The following is a 13,611-nucleotide window of genomic DNA, read 5'->3' as shown; positions in this document are numbered from 1 at the left end:
TCCGCAGTGCCAGGGTGTTCCACTAGATGGCTGTAGGCCACCATTTCAGACACGCAGAGAGACACGAACACACCGCCCCAGTGGAAACGCGTTCTGATCGATCACGGGTCACACACTCTGCACGGGCTGTGAATTTCACCTGTGGGATGAAACGGGCGAAAATACAAATCCACACAAAAACACAAAATGTCAGGACTGAGTTGGTCTCATGCCAAAGCAAACGAGTGGCTACAGAGGGGTAACACACTCGTCCATCTCTGAAATTGTTTATGCCGACAGAGAGAAGAACACCCAGGGGGGCAGTGATGGAAACAGCCCTCGGGGCAACTACACCTGCCTGAGAGGACTCACTCACTTTCAGATCACTGAAACCCCCAGAAAAAAAAGGAGAGCTCCTGGTAAGAAAAGGCGCGGTCTTTGTGATGAGTGCCCTGTTTCCGCCCACATCTCTACTCCCATCCCGCTCTCTCTCTCTCTCGCTCTCAGAGAAGACCCCCAGCTCACAGGCACCAGGAGACACAAGACCCCACTTAATAATGACAAACCACCAGACTCTCATCAGCTTGCTTAGAAACACATGAATGTGGGATCAAATAAACACGAGTCATGTGTGGGGATGGTCTGATGGTCTATCTGTCTCAGACATCTAAGACACCACGGCTGCACAGAGGCGGAGAGCAGAGGGGTACAGTGCCGAGGAGCCAACGGTCTGAATTAGGACGTGAATTATGGCAACGGATCATTTCAGGGCAGGAACCATCAAACACCCCCATCTTCACAGATCCTACTGGTTCGTTCATCATTGACTAAGAGTAATTTTTACTGGAGCTCTGCAAGATTGGAAGTCAGCATTTCAGTCACAGGGAAACGAACGTGTGAACTGTCTATGATCAGTCACCCCTCCACCCTGACCTGGCGAAGCTGAGTGAAAAATGAGAACGCTCTCTGTATATCAGGGGGGCGGAGGGAGGGAATACGAATCAACAGATGCAGGATCCGCGGCTCAGACTGATCCCCGGGGGCGGTGCTGGTGGGCGTGTGTGTGTGTGTGTGTGGGGGGGTGGCAGCGTGGTGTTTATAATGGCACCGGCTCCAGGGACATGCAGGAGTGGGAACCGGGCCCGGGCGCTGAGAAGGGCAACAGATGTCAGCTGGTATCGCATGTCAGTAAACAGGCAAGACACAGGGGGTCCGGGGCGGGGGCCGGGGGCACGGTGGCCTCTGTGTAAATATCACGCTCCCCCTGGCCTTGTAGGTGCTCTCACAGCGTCTGGAGGGGCAGGGGGGAAGGGAGGGAGGGACGACACGGTCCAGAATCGAACGTCTCTGTCTGTGTTGTGAGTTTGGGCCTGTAAAAGTAATTTCAAACCAAACAAATCCTTCTGGGATTTCCCTTCCCGTTTAAATACGCGCCGACATATTGCCGATCTAATCCTGATCTCCGCTCAGCGGTGCGGTAATGCCACCCGGCAGCTGTCTGTCCAGCCTGTCATTAATGTTGTTGTTGTCTTGTCGTTTTGTTTTGTTTTCCCCCTAAATTAGACTTTAATTAATCAATTTGTGAGGAGTCGTGTGATTCTGCAGCTGCAGCGACTCGGACTGAAACCGCACACAGGGCGTAGAAACAGCCCCCCACCAAACACACACACATGCATGCACACACAGAGACACACACACAGACATACACACAGTCGTACACACACACACACACACGCACGCAAACGTAAAACAGCACAGGTGTCTTGGCGTAGAGTGGTCCGTGGCTGTGGATGGGCTGTGTCCGAGACAGCGTTTCGAACCCGAGCGGTGTCTGGCCTGAATCGTACCTGAATGGAGCCGCAGTCCCGGGAGGCACAGGCGGCCAGCACCGCCACGCCCACCAGCACCGCCTCCGGCTCCCTGGGCAGCACCACCGGCAGACCTGTGGAAAACAAGAGAGCTTAGATCAGGCGCACCACAGCGCATCCCACAGTAAAGTGGGAAACACTCCCCAGCGAAGTGGTTGAAGCTCAAAATTTGGGAACATTCAAAAACAGACTGGATAGGATCCTTGATCACTTAGTTATTAATGGTCACCAATCGAGCACGATGGGGTGAATGGGCTCCTCTTGATTGGACACTGTCTCATGTTCTTAAAGCCTGGTAAAAGCATGGTAAACCACGGTCCATAGCACGACAAGCGTAAGAACATGCCAGGTATAACTATTGTAAAACCGGATGAACTGTGCACATTTACAGAGGTGGACTTTAAAATCTCTCTAAGAGGATTTTCTGGAAGGGAAACGTTATTGTGGGAGTGGGCAGTGACCTGGTGAACTCAGGGACTTGAAAACTGTTTCTTCTTGGACTGAGTCAGTACTTCTTCTTCTTCATGTAAAAAAATAATTAATAAAATAACGTCTAGTTAACCTGTGAGCAGCAGCCACTGTGACCAATTACAGCCTCCACTCTCTCCGCAAAGATTGGTGCTTTGTTGCGCACCCCCCCCCCCCCCCACTATCGTTAAAGAATGGTTCAGCCCGTGTGTGTCAGCTGATTCAGTTGTTCTCGGACCCCCTCCCCCCCGGCCGAAACCTCCTGACGCCCCCCCGACAGACTCTGGCCAGGAGAGAGGGAGGGGATTCCCAGGCTCCGCGCCAGGTATCGCCTCCGGCACCTGAAACTGCCGCTGACCTCTGACCTCCCACCCAGTGGCCTCACACACAGGCGGGGGAAACCGAAACCGCTCTGCAAACAGGCAGCGGATCGCTTCCAGACACTCTCCACCTCATCCCTCTCTCTCTCTTTCCCCACCTCTTATCTACTGCTCTCTCCGTCTCCCCCCCCCCACCCCCAGCTTTCCTTAAGGTTGAACATAAACACATTAAAACAAAGAGTCGATTTATCAACTTCACGTAATGACTTCGCTTTCTCAGAAGTAATCAGTTCACGCAGACCCGAGATAAGTGGAAAAATGCAGCCTTGTGCTTTACGGTTTGTGAACGCTGGCTGGCAAAGTCAGCTTTCCAGACCTCCACTCCCCCCCTCCATCTATCCCTCTCTCTCTCCTGTTTTGTTTTTCAACTCCAGAAGATAAACGGAGACCGCCTCCCAGTGTCAAGCTTACAAGTTTTAAACCAGCTTTTAGAGAAGCCATCTAGGGTGCGTTACCTTACCGTGTCACCAAACAAAATAAGTATAATTAATGAATTAGTCAAAAGGAATCTGTGCTCTACCTTAACGAGTCTGACTCCAGTCTGAAAGTATCCAATCTCAATCACTATCTGGTCCATTCACGGGAGGGTTATACAGAGTGTGAACCGCGACTGGGGTTGACTGGTGCAGATCTGTCACCAGTACGGGTCAGGCCGGTTTCAGCCACGTGACCTTTGCCCTTTTTGAGCACGGCTGGCTCCCAGGGAGGGGGATTCCCGAGGAGGACACTAATCCCTTTGTCCCTGTGCGGAGATAAGTGCCAGCCCTCAAGATTAGCCACAAGCTCCTGGCTGAACTGAGACGACGTAAACAAACGCAGATTCCGGTGAAGTCCCCCGTGAGACCCCCACTCCGCCGTGTCCCTCCGAGTGTGTCAAGGAAAACTGAAAACAGGCCCCCCTGACCTAGCCCTCGGTGGCCCTGTGCCACTCGTTCGTGGGGGGGGGAACATGTATCCTCTTGGTTTTGTACCTCGTCTTCACAACTCGTTAGCCCTCTCTGGTTGCTCCAGCTGCGAGGCAAGGCCGAGGAAGATCAAAGCTGCAGCCCAGGCTTCACCTTGCCAGCTTTGATCACAAATCACTTCGCAATCTCTGCACCGGAAAGAACGCCCGATTTTACGATGAGAAACGGCTGTTGTTTTAAAAACGCACTGAGGGCCGAATATAAATTCCAGTGCCTTTTTTTCTGTCTTTGTTTTTATAAGACTGCTCTCATGCTGCTCTGTAGGAAGTGGGGATTCATACACGTATACATGCATTAGAAATACGGACCTGGAGGAATCATTGCAAACATTATAACTAGCACAGACACTGGTGATTAAAAGAGTACGCAACATAAGCACGGGCTCGAACTGCGTGCTTCGCTAGGGCTCAGGTCTGGAACACAAAATGTGAAGCCATTTTTAAATTACACTGATCAGTCATAACATTATTACCACTGAAGTGAATAACACTGATAATCTCGTTATCATGGCACCTGTCAGTGGGTGGGATATATTAGGCAGCAAGTGAACATTTTGTCCTCAAAGTTGATGTGTTAGAAGCAGGAAAAATGGGCAGCGTAAGGATCTGAGCGACTTTGACAAGGGCCAAATTGTGATGGCTAGACGACTGGGTCAGAGCATCTCCAAAACTGCAGCTCTTGTGGGGTGTTCCCGGTCTGCAGTGGTCAGTACCTATCAAAAGTGTCCAAGGAAGGAAAAGCGGTGAACCGGCGACAGGGTCATGGGCGGACAAGGCTCATTGATGCACATGGGGAGCGAAGGCTGGCCCGTGTGGTCGGATCCAACAGACGAGCTACTGTAGCTCAAATTGCTGAAAAAGTGAATGCTGGTTCTGATAGAAAGGTGTCAGACACACAGTGCATCGCAGTTTGTTGCGTATGGGGCTGCGTAGCCGCAGACCAGTCAGGGTGCCCATGCTGACCCCTGTCCACTGCCGAAAGTGCCTACAATGGGCACGTGAGCATCAGAACTGGACCACGGAGCAATGGAAGAAGGTGGTCTGGTCTGATGAATCACGAGTTCAAGGTGTTGACTTGGCCTCCAAACTCCCCAGATCTCAATCCAATCAAGCATCTGTGGGATGTGCTGGACAAACAAGTCCGATCCATGGAGGCCCCACCTCTCAACTTACAGGACTTAAAGGATCTGCTGCTGACGTCTTGGTGCCAGATACCACAGCACACCTTCAGAGGTCTAGTGGAGTCCATGCCTCGACGGGTCAGGGCTGTTTTGGCGGCAAAAGGGGGACCTACACAATATTAGGCAGGTGGTCATAATGTTATGGCTGATCGATGTACACTCACCTAAAGGATTATTAGGAACACCATACTAATACTGTGTTTGACCCCCTTTCGCCTTCAGAACTGCCTTAATTCTACGTGGCATTGATTCAACAAGGTGCTGAAAGCATTCTTTACAAATGTTGGCCCATATTGATAGGATAGCATCTTGCAGTTGATGGAGATTTGTGGGATGCACATCCAGGGCACGAAGCTCCCGTTCCACCACATCCCAAAGATGCTCTATTGGGTTGAGATCTGGTGACTGTGGGGGCCAGTTTAGTACAGTGAACTCATTGTCATGTTCAAGAAACCAATTTGAAATGATTCGACCTTTGTGACATGGTGCATTATCCTGCTGGAAGTAGCCATCAGAGGATGGGTACATGGTGGTCATAAAGGGATGGACATGGTCAGAAACAATGCTCAGGTAGGTCGTGGCATTTAAACGATGCCCAATTGGCACTAAGGGGCCTAAAGTGTGCCAAGAAAACATCCCCCACACCATTACACCACCACCACCAGCCTGCACAGTGGTAACAAGGCATGATGGATCCATGTTCTCATTCTGTTTACGCCAAATTCTGACTCTACCATCTGAATGTCTCAACAGAAATCGAGACTCATCAGACCAGGCAACATTTTTCCAGTCTTCAACTGTCCAATTTTGGTGAGCTTGTGCAAATTGTAGCCTCTTTTTCCTATTTGTAGTGGAGATGAGTGGTACCCGGTGGGGTCTTCTTCTGTTGTAGCCCATCCGCCTCAAGGTTGTACGTGTTGTGGCTTCACAAATGCTTTGCTGCATACCTCGGTTGTAACGAGTGGTTATTTCAGTCAAATTTGCTCTTCTATCAGCTTGAATCAGTCGGCCCATTCTCCTCTGACCTCTAGCATCAACAAGGCATTTTCGCCCACAGGACTGCCGCATACTGGATGTTTTTCCCTTTTCACACCATTCTTTGTAAACCCTAGAAATGGTTGTGCGTGAAAATCCCAGTAACTGAGCAGATTGTGAAATACCCAGACCGGCCCGTCTGGCACCAACAACCATGCCACGCTCAAAATTGCTTAAATCACCTTTCTTTCCCATTCAGACATTCAGTTTGGAGTTCAGGAGATTGTCTTGACCAGGACCACACCCCTAAATGCATTGAAGCAACTGCCATGTGATTGGTTGGTTAGATAATTGCATTAATGAGAAATTGAACAGGTGTTCCTAATAATCCTTTAGGTGAGTGTATATTAAAAGTAGTATTATTTCTACATTTATTTATGTATTTATCATCATACTTTGTTGGAGCTATCTAAGATATATAACAGGTGTGAGCATTTATGTTTTAATACAGAAAATAAGTCAGTGGATACAATTCCTGGACCCTCAAAGGTCCGTGCCACCCTATTCCTTTTCACCCCGAATTTGCTGTCTGTGATGCTGCTTGGGGGCAAATAAAGTTATCAGTCTGATTAATCAGGACCTGAATGACATACGGAAACTGCAGGGAAAAGCACTGGCTTATAACACAATGTATTGACAAAAACAAACAGCTGGTGTGCTTCTCCTCTTATCCTGGTGCTGATAATCAGCCATTCTCCATGCGAGAGGCTTACAGTAAAGGGCTTATACACAATCATTTAGGGGTGGGGGGTTTCTGCTGATAAAGGCCTGTTCACTTTTTAGTCTGTTGTTTATCCTCAGCTCTAAGTTCAGTTACTGGAAGGAATTATTTGCCTAATTGAGCCGATTGAATAGAGTCTTAAGATGCTGAAGTGGCTTAATACATCCACCGGACCGTGTTCCCCCAGGACTGGGATCTCCCCCCAGCTCCGGGGGTCTGCCACACACCTGTGATGTCGGCGTGCGCACGCACAAACACCGGGTTCTTGCTCAGTCCCCCGCACAGGAACAGCGTGCTGATGTCATGTCCTGCCTCGCGCATTGTGTCCAGGATGTGTCGGCTGCCCAGCTACAGGGGAAGGAACAAGAAGCAGCGCGATTACAACAAGTCTTATCACAGCCTTCTTCCCACAAAAGTTGCTTTCCTTTTCCAAAACGTGAACACAAGTCTGCAGAAACCCCAGGGCATTTGTTTTTCTTTGTCTGTTTCAGTCTGTATCTCATGCACAAACTGAAAAATAAATGCACAAATAAACCAAAGATTGCTTCAGAAGCCGCCTTGAAAACTTAACTGTGTTGCCCCCTTATAACAACAACAGCTCAACCGAAACAAAGCCATCAGCTGATTGGACTATCCTGAAGATCAGGACTGTAATAAAGATTCAAACTGTCATAAAGATCAGGACTGTCATAAAGATCAGATATATGTTTTCACTGGCCAAGAAAAACACAGCACTTAAGTGGACACCTGTTGAGTACTGAGTATCAGGCCCTGGCGGTTGTTTTCATTTCCACATCAGAAACGGCCCTCGAGTTACCGGACGCTGACCCGGCAGGCTCTACTCACCGCAATGGACTGAACGGTGGCCAGATAGAGAAGAGCCAGGTCGTCCAGACTGTGGGACAGCGACAGACCCACTACCTGTGAACACAGACACACACACACACACACACGAGAGCATAAGGACATCGCAAAGATCTGGCTGTTTGGCTAATCCTGCTCATATGGTTTTCAGGAGCTAAACTTTTCCAGAATTTCATCCCAGTATCTCCTGATGGAGCCTTGAGGGCTTCCTTCAGCTACACGGCTGGGCAGGTAGTCCCAGACGGCACAGATGCCCTTATTTAGGGCAACGTATGCATGACACAACATTTCAAGACACAGAAGACAATGAGAGCAAGACAATACAAGACTGAACTTGAGTCCTGACTGGAGTAAGATGAACTAAAGACAAGAAGAAAACGATTGTACTTTGAATCATACTCCGTGCAGGGGACTACACAACAGCTCCAGCACTCTGCTTTGCATCACATTTCAAATAACTCACACAGAGCGGCGTGTGAATTGTCCATGGGGAATTATAAAGCACCACAAGCGTAGAAGATACACAGAGAAAAGCAGGGAAGAGCAACATCCTTTACAACAGTTTTACCAGGTCCCTAGGAGGGGAGTGAGGCTGTCTGGATGACAAACAAACAACAGCAGCAACATCAACAACAACACGAGGCTCTGATAAACAGGGCGGCCATGGAAAAGCACCAAGCAGCCTCGCAGAACCAGATGCTGTGGGTACCCCCCCTTCTCTCCACAGACTAAACATGCTCGCTCTCCAGACCACAAAAAACACGACGCAGTATAAAACAAACACTGGTGTGCGGTATAAACGGTTTACATCCAAGGCAATGCAATCTGTCCTAGATTAATGACTGTGTGACACCTCTTTAAAAGCACATTATTTCAGGGCTGGATCTAATTAAAGCAAGGGGTGTCCTCGGTGCTCCTGGAGGGGAACGATCTGTCATGGAGAACGTGCCCCCGGTGTTCCCTGTCCATGATGGTATAGGGTGCGATTATCAATTAAGTTAAATATACAGATCAACAGGCAGGGTATGACTGTGTAAGGAGACAGTCCAGCTACAACTATGAATAGGAGGACAAACCATTGATGTGGACCTTATTGGCTGTTTCTGGTTCTGTGGGAAACCTGACCAAGCCCTACCGCCAAAACATTAAGGTTCTGGGGTAGATATGCATAAACCACTGGCCGCCTGAAGTCCCTGGAGTAATCGACAAAGCCCTGCAGAATCTTAAATGCCATTAATGCAAATGTAAAGTAATTTGCTGCCAGAGAGCCAACAATGCAGATGATTGCACTTACAATCCACGAAAGGTCGCCGCCATTCAAGACAGACATCAGGCGAGAGCCAGCGAAGCGAGGAGGCAGAGGAATAAATCAGACTCTAAATGTGGTCATTTGTAAATCTGTACTAAACGTGAGTAACAGGTGTCCTGAGCTTCAGACTAAACCCGCCCAGAGCACCAGGGTGGCAGAGATGATATGCTTAATCGGCAGGGATCACACAAGTGCTTTCCTGTTAAACAATTCATAAAATACAAACACACTCTCTGGAGTCAAACCGTGAAACTGATAACAGAGCGAACGATGGACACAGAAGCCAGACGGGAGGATTTCAGAGAGAAAGACGACACTATTGAGACACTGAAATCGGCCCCCTGAACACGGAGTCAAAGCATCACAACAGTATGTGCGGGTAGCAGCCCTGCGCTGTGAGGGACAGCAGGATACAGACTGTACAGTTCACAGGGGACACACAGGCGAAGAAAGCTAGGCGTCGTGCCGGGAGGAGCATCTGTTTACCGTTCCCCGCAGAGTGGGGTCTGCCAGCGGAGAGCGGTTGCCGTGGAAGTCTGGCCAGACGTGCAGGTGTGCGGTGAGCAGGTCGGGGGGCGCGTCCTGGCTCAGCTCGCGCAGGCGCGTGTTGAGGGCGGTGTAGACGTTCTCCCCTCTGTGTGGCACATCGCAGGGGGGACACAGCCATCAATTACAGCAAGCAGTGCAGTCTGTGCATCTCAGAGAGAGATACATATATATATATATTCCACACCTCTAATGACCCATACTGCAGCAACATCATCGTGAAGGATGTACACACTACGAGGTGCCGACACATCTGCTGTGTGTTTAATTAAACATTCGCTGGTAAAAGTGAAACATCTCCGTCTATCAGCTTCGTAGCAAGTACAGCACCTTAAAGAAAACTATTTCATACGTGTGCACAGTTTCAAACATGGATACACATCCTGTATGTGTATCCATGTTTGAAACTGTGCACACGTATGAAATAGTTTTCTAAAACAGTTTTCGAAGATGTTCCCTTAGTTTTAAACCTCTGCGTTTCAACATCGACCACAATGTTGCTTCTCTAAAGGGACGCTCTGTTTGTCACTCCCTCCGAGATGACCCGGCTCACAACGGGGACAAAAACAGATTTGTCTGTGGCTCTGCACGTTCCTAACCTTTCCTTTCTCGGGGGGGTGGGGCAGTTGTTGTTTCTTAGTTGACTAACGAGGGAGGATTAGTCGGGGTTAGCCCGGGGACAGACATGCAAACTCATAACAACGTCAAGCCGCTCTCCTGCATTCTGTCTCACCCTGCAATATCAGGTCGTTGTACAGAAACACTGAAACGCAGCCGCGATGCCGTGAAAGGGCCGCGGTGAGGCAGTGGTGGGGGAGGGGGGGGGGTTGGTTGCTGTGGACAGTATTTTCGCCCGGGATTGAATTCATAACCAAAGCCAGGCAGTGCCGCACATAAAGACGGAGGGCACTGATTAAAACCACGTGCTCCGGACCCCCGCTGCAGCTGGGGTCCCGTGCTGGAGCCATGTGCCGGCTCGCGGTGCCGTTCCAGGGAAGGAGCCGCTTACGTCCGACTCGCAGCTGAGTGTGTGCATGGCGTGGCGAAGGAGGAGGGATCTGAGACTCGGGATGGATAGAAAAATGAGTCTGGTAAACAAGCCCAGGCGCTCGCTCCCCTGGAGAGGGTCTCCGATGATGATGAGCATTTCGGAGTCAGAAAGGATGTGTGGAAGACAACAGGAGACTTAAACCGATGTACTCGTCTCACTGAAGAAATAAAATAAACCAACTACGGGTGTCAAAGCCCACTGCGCCTCTCGTTTGCGGTGTCAGAAATAACTGTCCCTTCTGAGTCAACAAATAAAGGATAAGGAATCTCAACAGGAAATACGGAGAGGACCGAGTTTACTGAAGGATTACGACGCGATACAATTGTCTGTTTTATCTCGGTCCTCAGGATCTCTTTGCTGATAGAGGAGACGACAGGAACAGGGGGCTGGGGGTGCCTGTGGTTTGGACTGAACTGAACCCTTTGAGGAGCTCCTGAGTAGGCGCGCAACAGGGACTAATAACTTAGAGATTTACCACCTTTCTCTGAGCTACCTTATCATATTAACAAAGGCGCTACATATGCGAACTGGGACCCTCTCCTCCAGGTGTGCGGGACAATAAAGCAAGCAATTATTGACTCTGTAAAAAAAGACAGGAAAGGAAATAAAAAGGTAGAGTAGAGTGCTGGGCTTGTGGGGAACAGTTGCCAACTGGAGCAGGTCATCCCTATCCCAGGGCCCTCAGCTTTACAAGCCTTCATTATTAAAAAAATGCCCAAGTTGCCGTTATAACTGGCGGCCTCTGAGCGTTTCCCCTGTCATGCACTAATGAGGTCCCAGGGGCGGCCCAGCGTACAGCTTCAACCCCCCACTTCTCGGCAGATGTTTATTTTTGTTTAAAATCGGAGCAGGGCTAGCGAGAGGTGTGTTGTTTCAGGGGTGCGGCAGCCATGTGTGACCGTCTCGTATAAAGTCACAGATCTGCTAGGGGGAAAGGACTGCCAGGACGCGAATATGAAAGTCACAGCACTCTTCATCAATAAATTAGTCTCCTAATTGCACTGTCAGCTTCGCCGCCATAAAAAGTAAATTATAACAGTAATGATAATAAAGCAGGGGCTACGTGGGACATTAATATGCACGTCCGCATTGGAAGACAACCACACTCAAATCTGCAGAAACGGATTGCCAAAAAAGAAACGTGCTTTTGTGACAAAAGACAGAGGATACAGACCTGGCCTCGGCCTTCTCCCGGAGCTCGGGGTAGGCGGCATGTCCCGTGACCACGTGTTCGATCTGCAACACAGCGCCAAACGTTTAGCCGAGACCGATCATACACAACCGCCCGCCACCGGATCTTACACATTCAAGATGACAAGACAAGACTCACCAGTTTCCCAGTGGCACTCTGTCCCCCTTCGTTCAGCCAGAACCCCGGGACCATGGCAGAGTGATAGGGACCCCACACCCCCGGCACAAAGATGGGGCTCTCACTGATCTAAAAACAAACACAAAAAAACAACAACCATGAGCAACACAATACTAAACATGTGTAGAACTGCCCATGTCCTTAATTAAGTCCACACTGCAGCCCCGATCAAACTAAATCTTCAATCCAGACGTCGATGGGAAAATCACCGCCATCGTGCCGCTCGACGCCAGCTCTGTTTACCAGTGGCTTCTTTGTTGCATCCGCCCGATGGTTAACCAACATCCAGAGCTGGGAGTCTGTCAACACTGTGATTGACTGCAGGCGTTCTTTCACTCACAGCATGGCTCTGTGTATCGAGTGTACTATCTCTGTCTGGCACTTCTCTGATACTCATCTAAACCACTTTTAAATTGTGTTTTACTGGTGCTTTTAAACAGAAAGGCAGTGGTGTGACGCTCTCCTATACTCTGATCACCGCCGTTGGGTTCTCATGCTATCTAGCACTTCTGTAAGAGGCTCACCGATCGCAGTATACAAACAGGAAAACGTTTTGTTGCTGATGTTGTAAGGTTCATGCATGCCCAAGAATACATAACATTTTAATTTCACACTGACACATTACAGCTTCCTTAACAAAACAGCAACGCAGTAAACGTACAGTCATGTGTGTCTGATTGTGTGTGACTAATCTCAAGACCAACATGTACACAGTAGCCACATTGTGTCTTCGTGGATTCACTTTTCTTGATCAGCAGAGCTACGATTGCTCTCCGATTCCCTGACGTCCTTCCAGATCAACACTGAACCCCATTCCTCCTCTGATATGTGCCCGTCTTTCCACTCCCACCCAACTGCCCACGGGGACGCTCTGTCCACTCTAGAATGCGCAGCCTGGCTCCTGTGTCTCCGTCGAGGCCTGGAATGGGGAATGGGGAGGTCACTTGGTTTGTTTCTCACTCTCTCTGCTTTCAATAACACGCCCCGTACTGACGAGCCGGTCTCACCAGGGACGGAGGTGGGAAACCGGGTCTAAATCCACCCACAATGCACCAGCTTCACACCCCAGGGTCAAGCTGCCAAGAAGACAAAACAAACCGAGCCGCAGTGACGGACCGCAGTCGCGCTGGGGAAGCCGTGGGTTTATTTATGTGGAGAAATGCACACTGGCAGCCCCTCTGAAGGTTATGTCCGCGTTGATCCCACAACGGGACCCCCGCACATGGAGAAGACATTTCCTGGGTCAAAGAGGTCGGCCCGTGCCCTCCGCGGCGAGTTCACAGCGCTAGGAGGCAGGGTGGGGCGGCGGCACAGCACAACACATGTGCAAGATTGTCATTCGGTGCCTGTTCAATTCCATTGGAGTGTTACCTCAGTTAATTAAAATGCCCATTTTGGAAACTACATCTTTAAAATGTGCTGGGTCTCTTCTCAGTTCACTGGAGGCACTGTTTCCGAACAAAAATAAAGGGAGATCATTCGACTTCGAAGCTAAAGTTCGCAAAATGATAAACTGTTCTTAAAAAAGAAAAGAGAAAACAACCAAATTGAAACAGTAACAGAGGAGGAATCGTATCGAATCTCTTCTTATTCTATTGGGAGGAACGTTCTTTCTTTAATGTCACTGGGTAGGTAAACGTGTTTCACATGTTTAACTAGTGTAATCACAGAACAGCCCCAGTCTTGCTATTAAAATGAAAACAGCGTTACCCGGGGAAGCCGAGCAGCTCAGAGAATTGTGAGACAACGCATCTGGCACCGAACAACGGACCCCTTTTCTTGTCCAGTTTCTTCCCAGTTTTATTTCAAGCGTTTCTGGCCCAGGTTTGAGTTTAATGCTCTTCTGCGGTCAGGCATGTTTCTCCACTGGGGCAAT

At 49.4% G+C, this 13,611-nt stretch overlaps 1 protein-coding gene across 3 annotated transcripts in view; it reads right to left on the bottom strand.

Moving 5' to 3' along the window:
* The window catches only part of fggy (FGGY carbohydrate kinase domain containing), a 56,524-nt gene that overhangs the window by 2,855 nt on the left and 40,058 nt on the right, over positions 1–13,611 (bottom strand). For all 3 annotated transcript variants that reach the window (XM_066691698.1, XM_066691700.1, XM_066691699.1), the window contains 6 exons: positions 11,697–11,804; positions 11,541–11,602; positions 9,256–9,403; positions 7,443–7,517; positions 6,824–6,944; positions 1,827–1,921 (listed from right to left, as the gene is read on the bottom strand). In XM_066691698.1, coding sequence (XP_066547795.1) covers positions 1,827–1,921; positions 6,824–6,944; positions 7,443–7,517; positions 9,256–9,403; positions 11,541–11,602; positions 11,697–11,804 — 609 coding nt within the window. The remainder of the gene's footprint in view (positions 1–1,826; positions 1,922–6,823; positions 6,945–7,442; positions 7,518–9,255; positions 9,404–11,540; positions 11,603–11,696; positions 11,805–13,611) is intronic.

The sequence above is a fragment of the Amia ocellicauda genome, chromosome 19 (genome assembly GCF_036373705.1).
Source record: "Amia ocellicauda isolate fAmiCal2 chromosome 19, fAmiCal2.hap1, whole genome shotgun sequence".
Classification (NCBI taxonomy): domain Eukaryota; kingdom Metazoa; phylum Chordata; class Actinopteri; order Amiiformes; family Amiidae; genus Amia; species Amia ocellicauda.
Note: the sequence above shows the minus strand (reverse complement) of the source record. Positions and strands in the feature narration are given on the sequence as shown.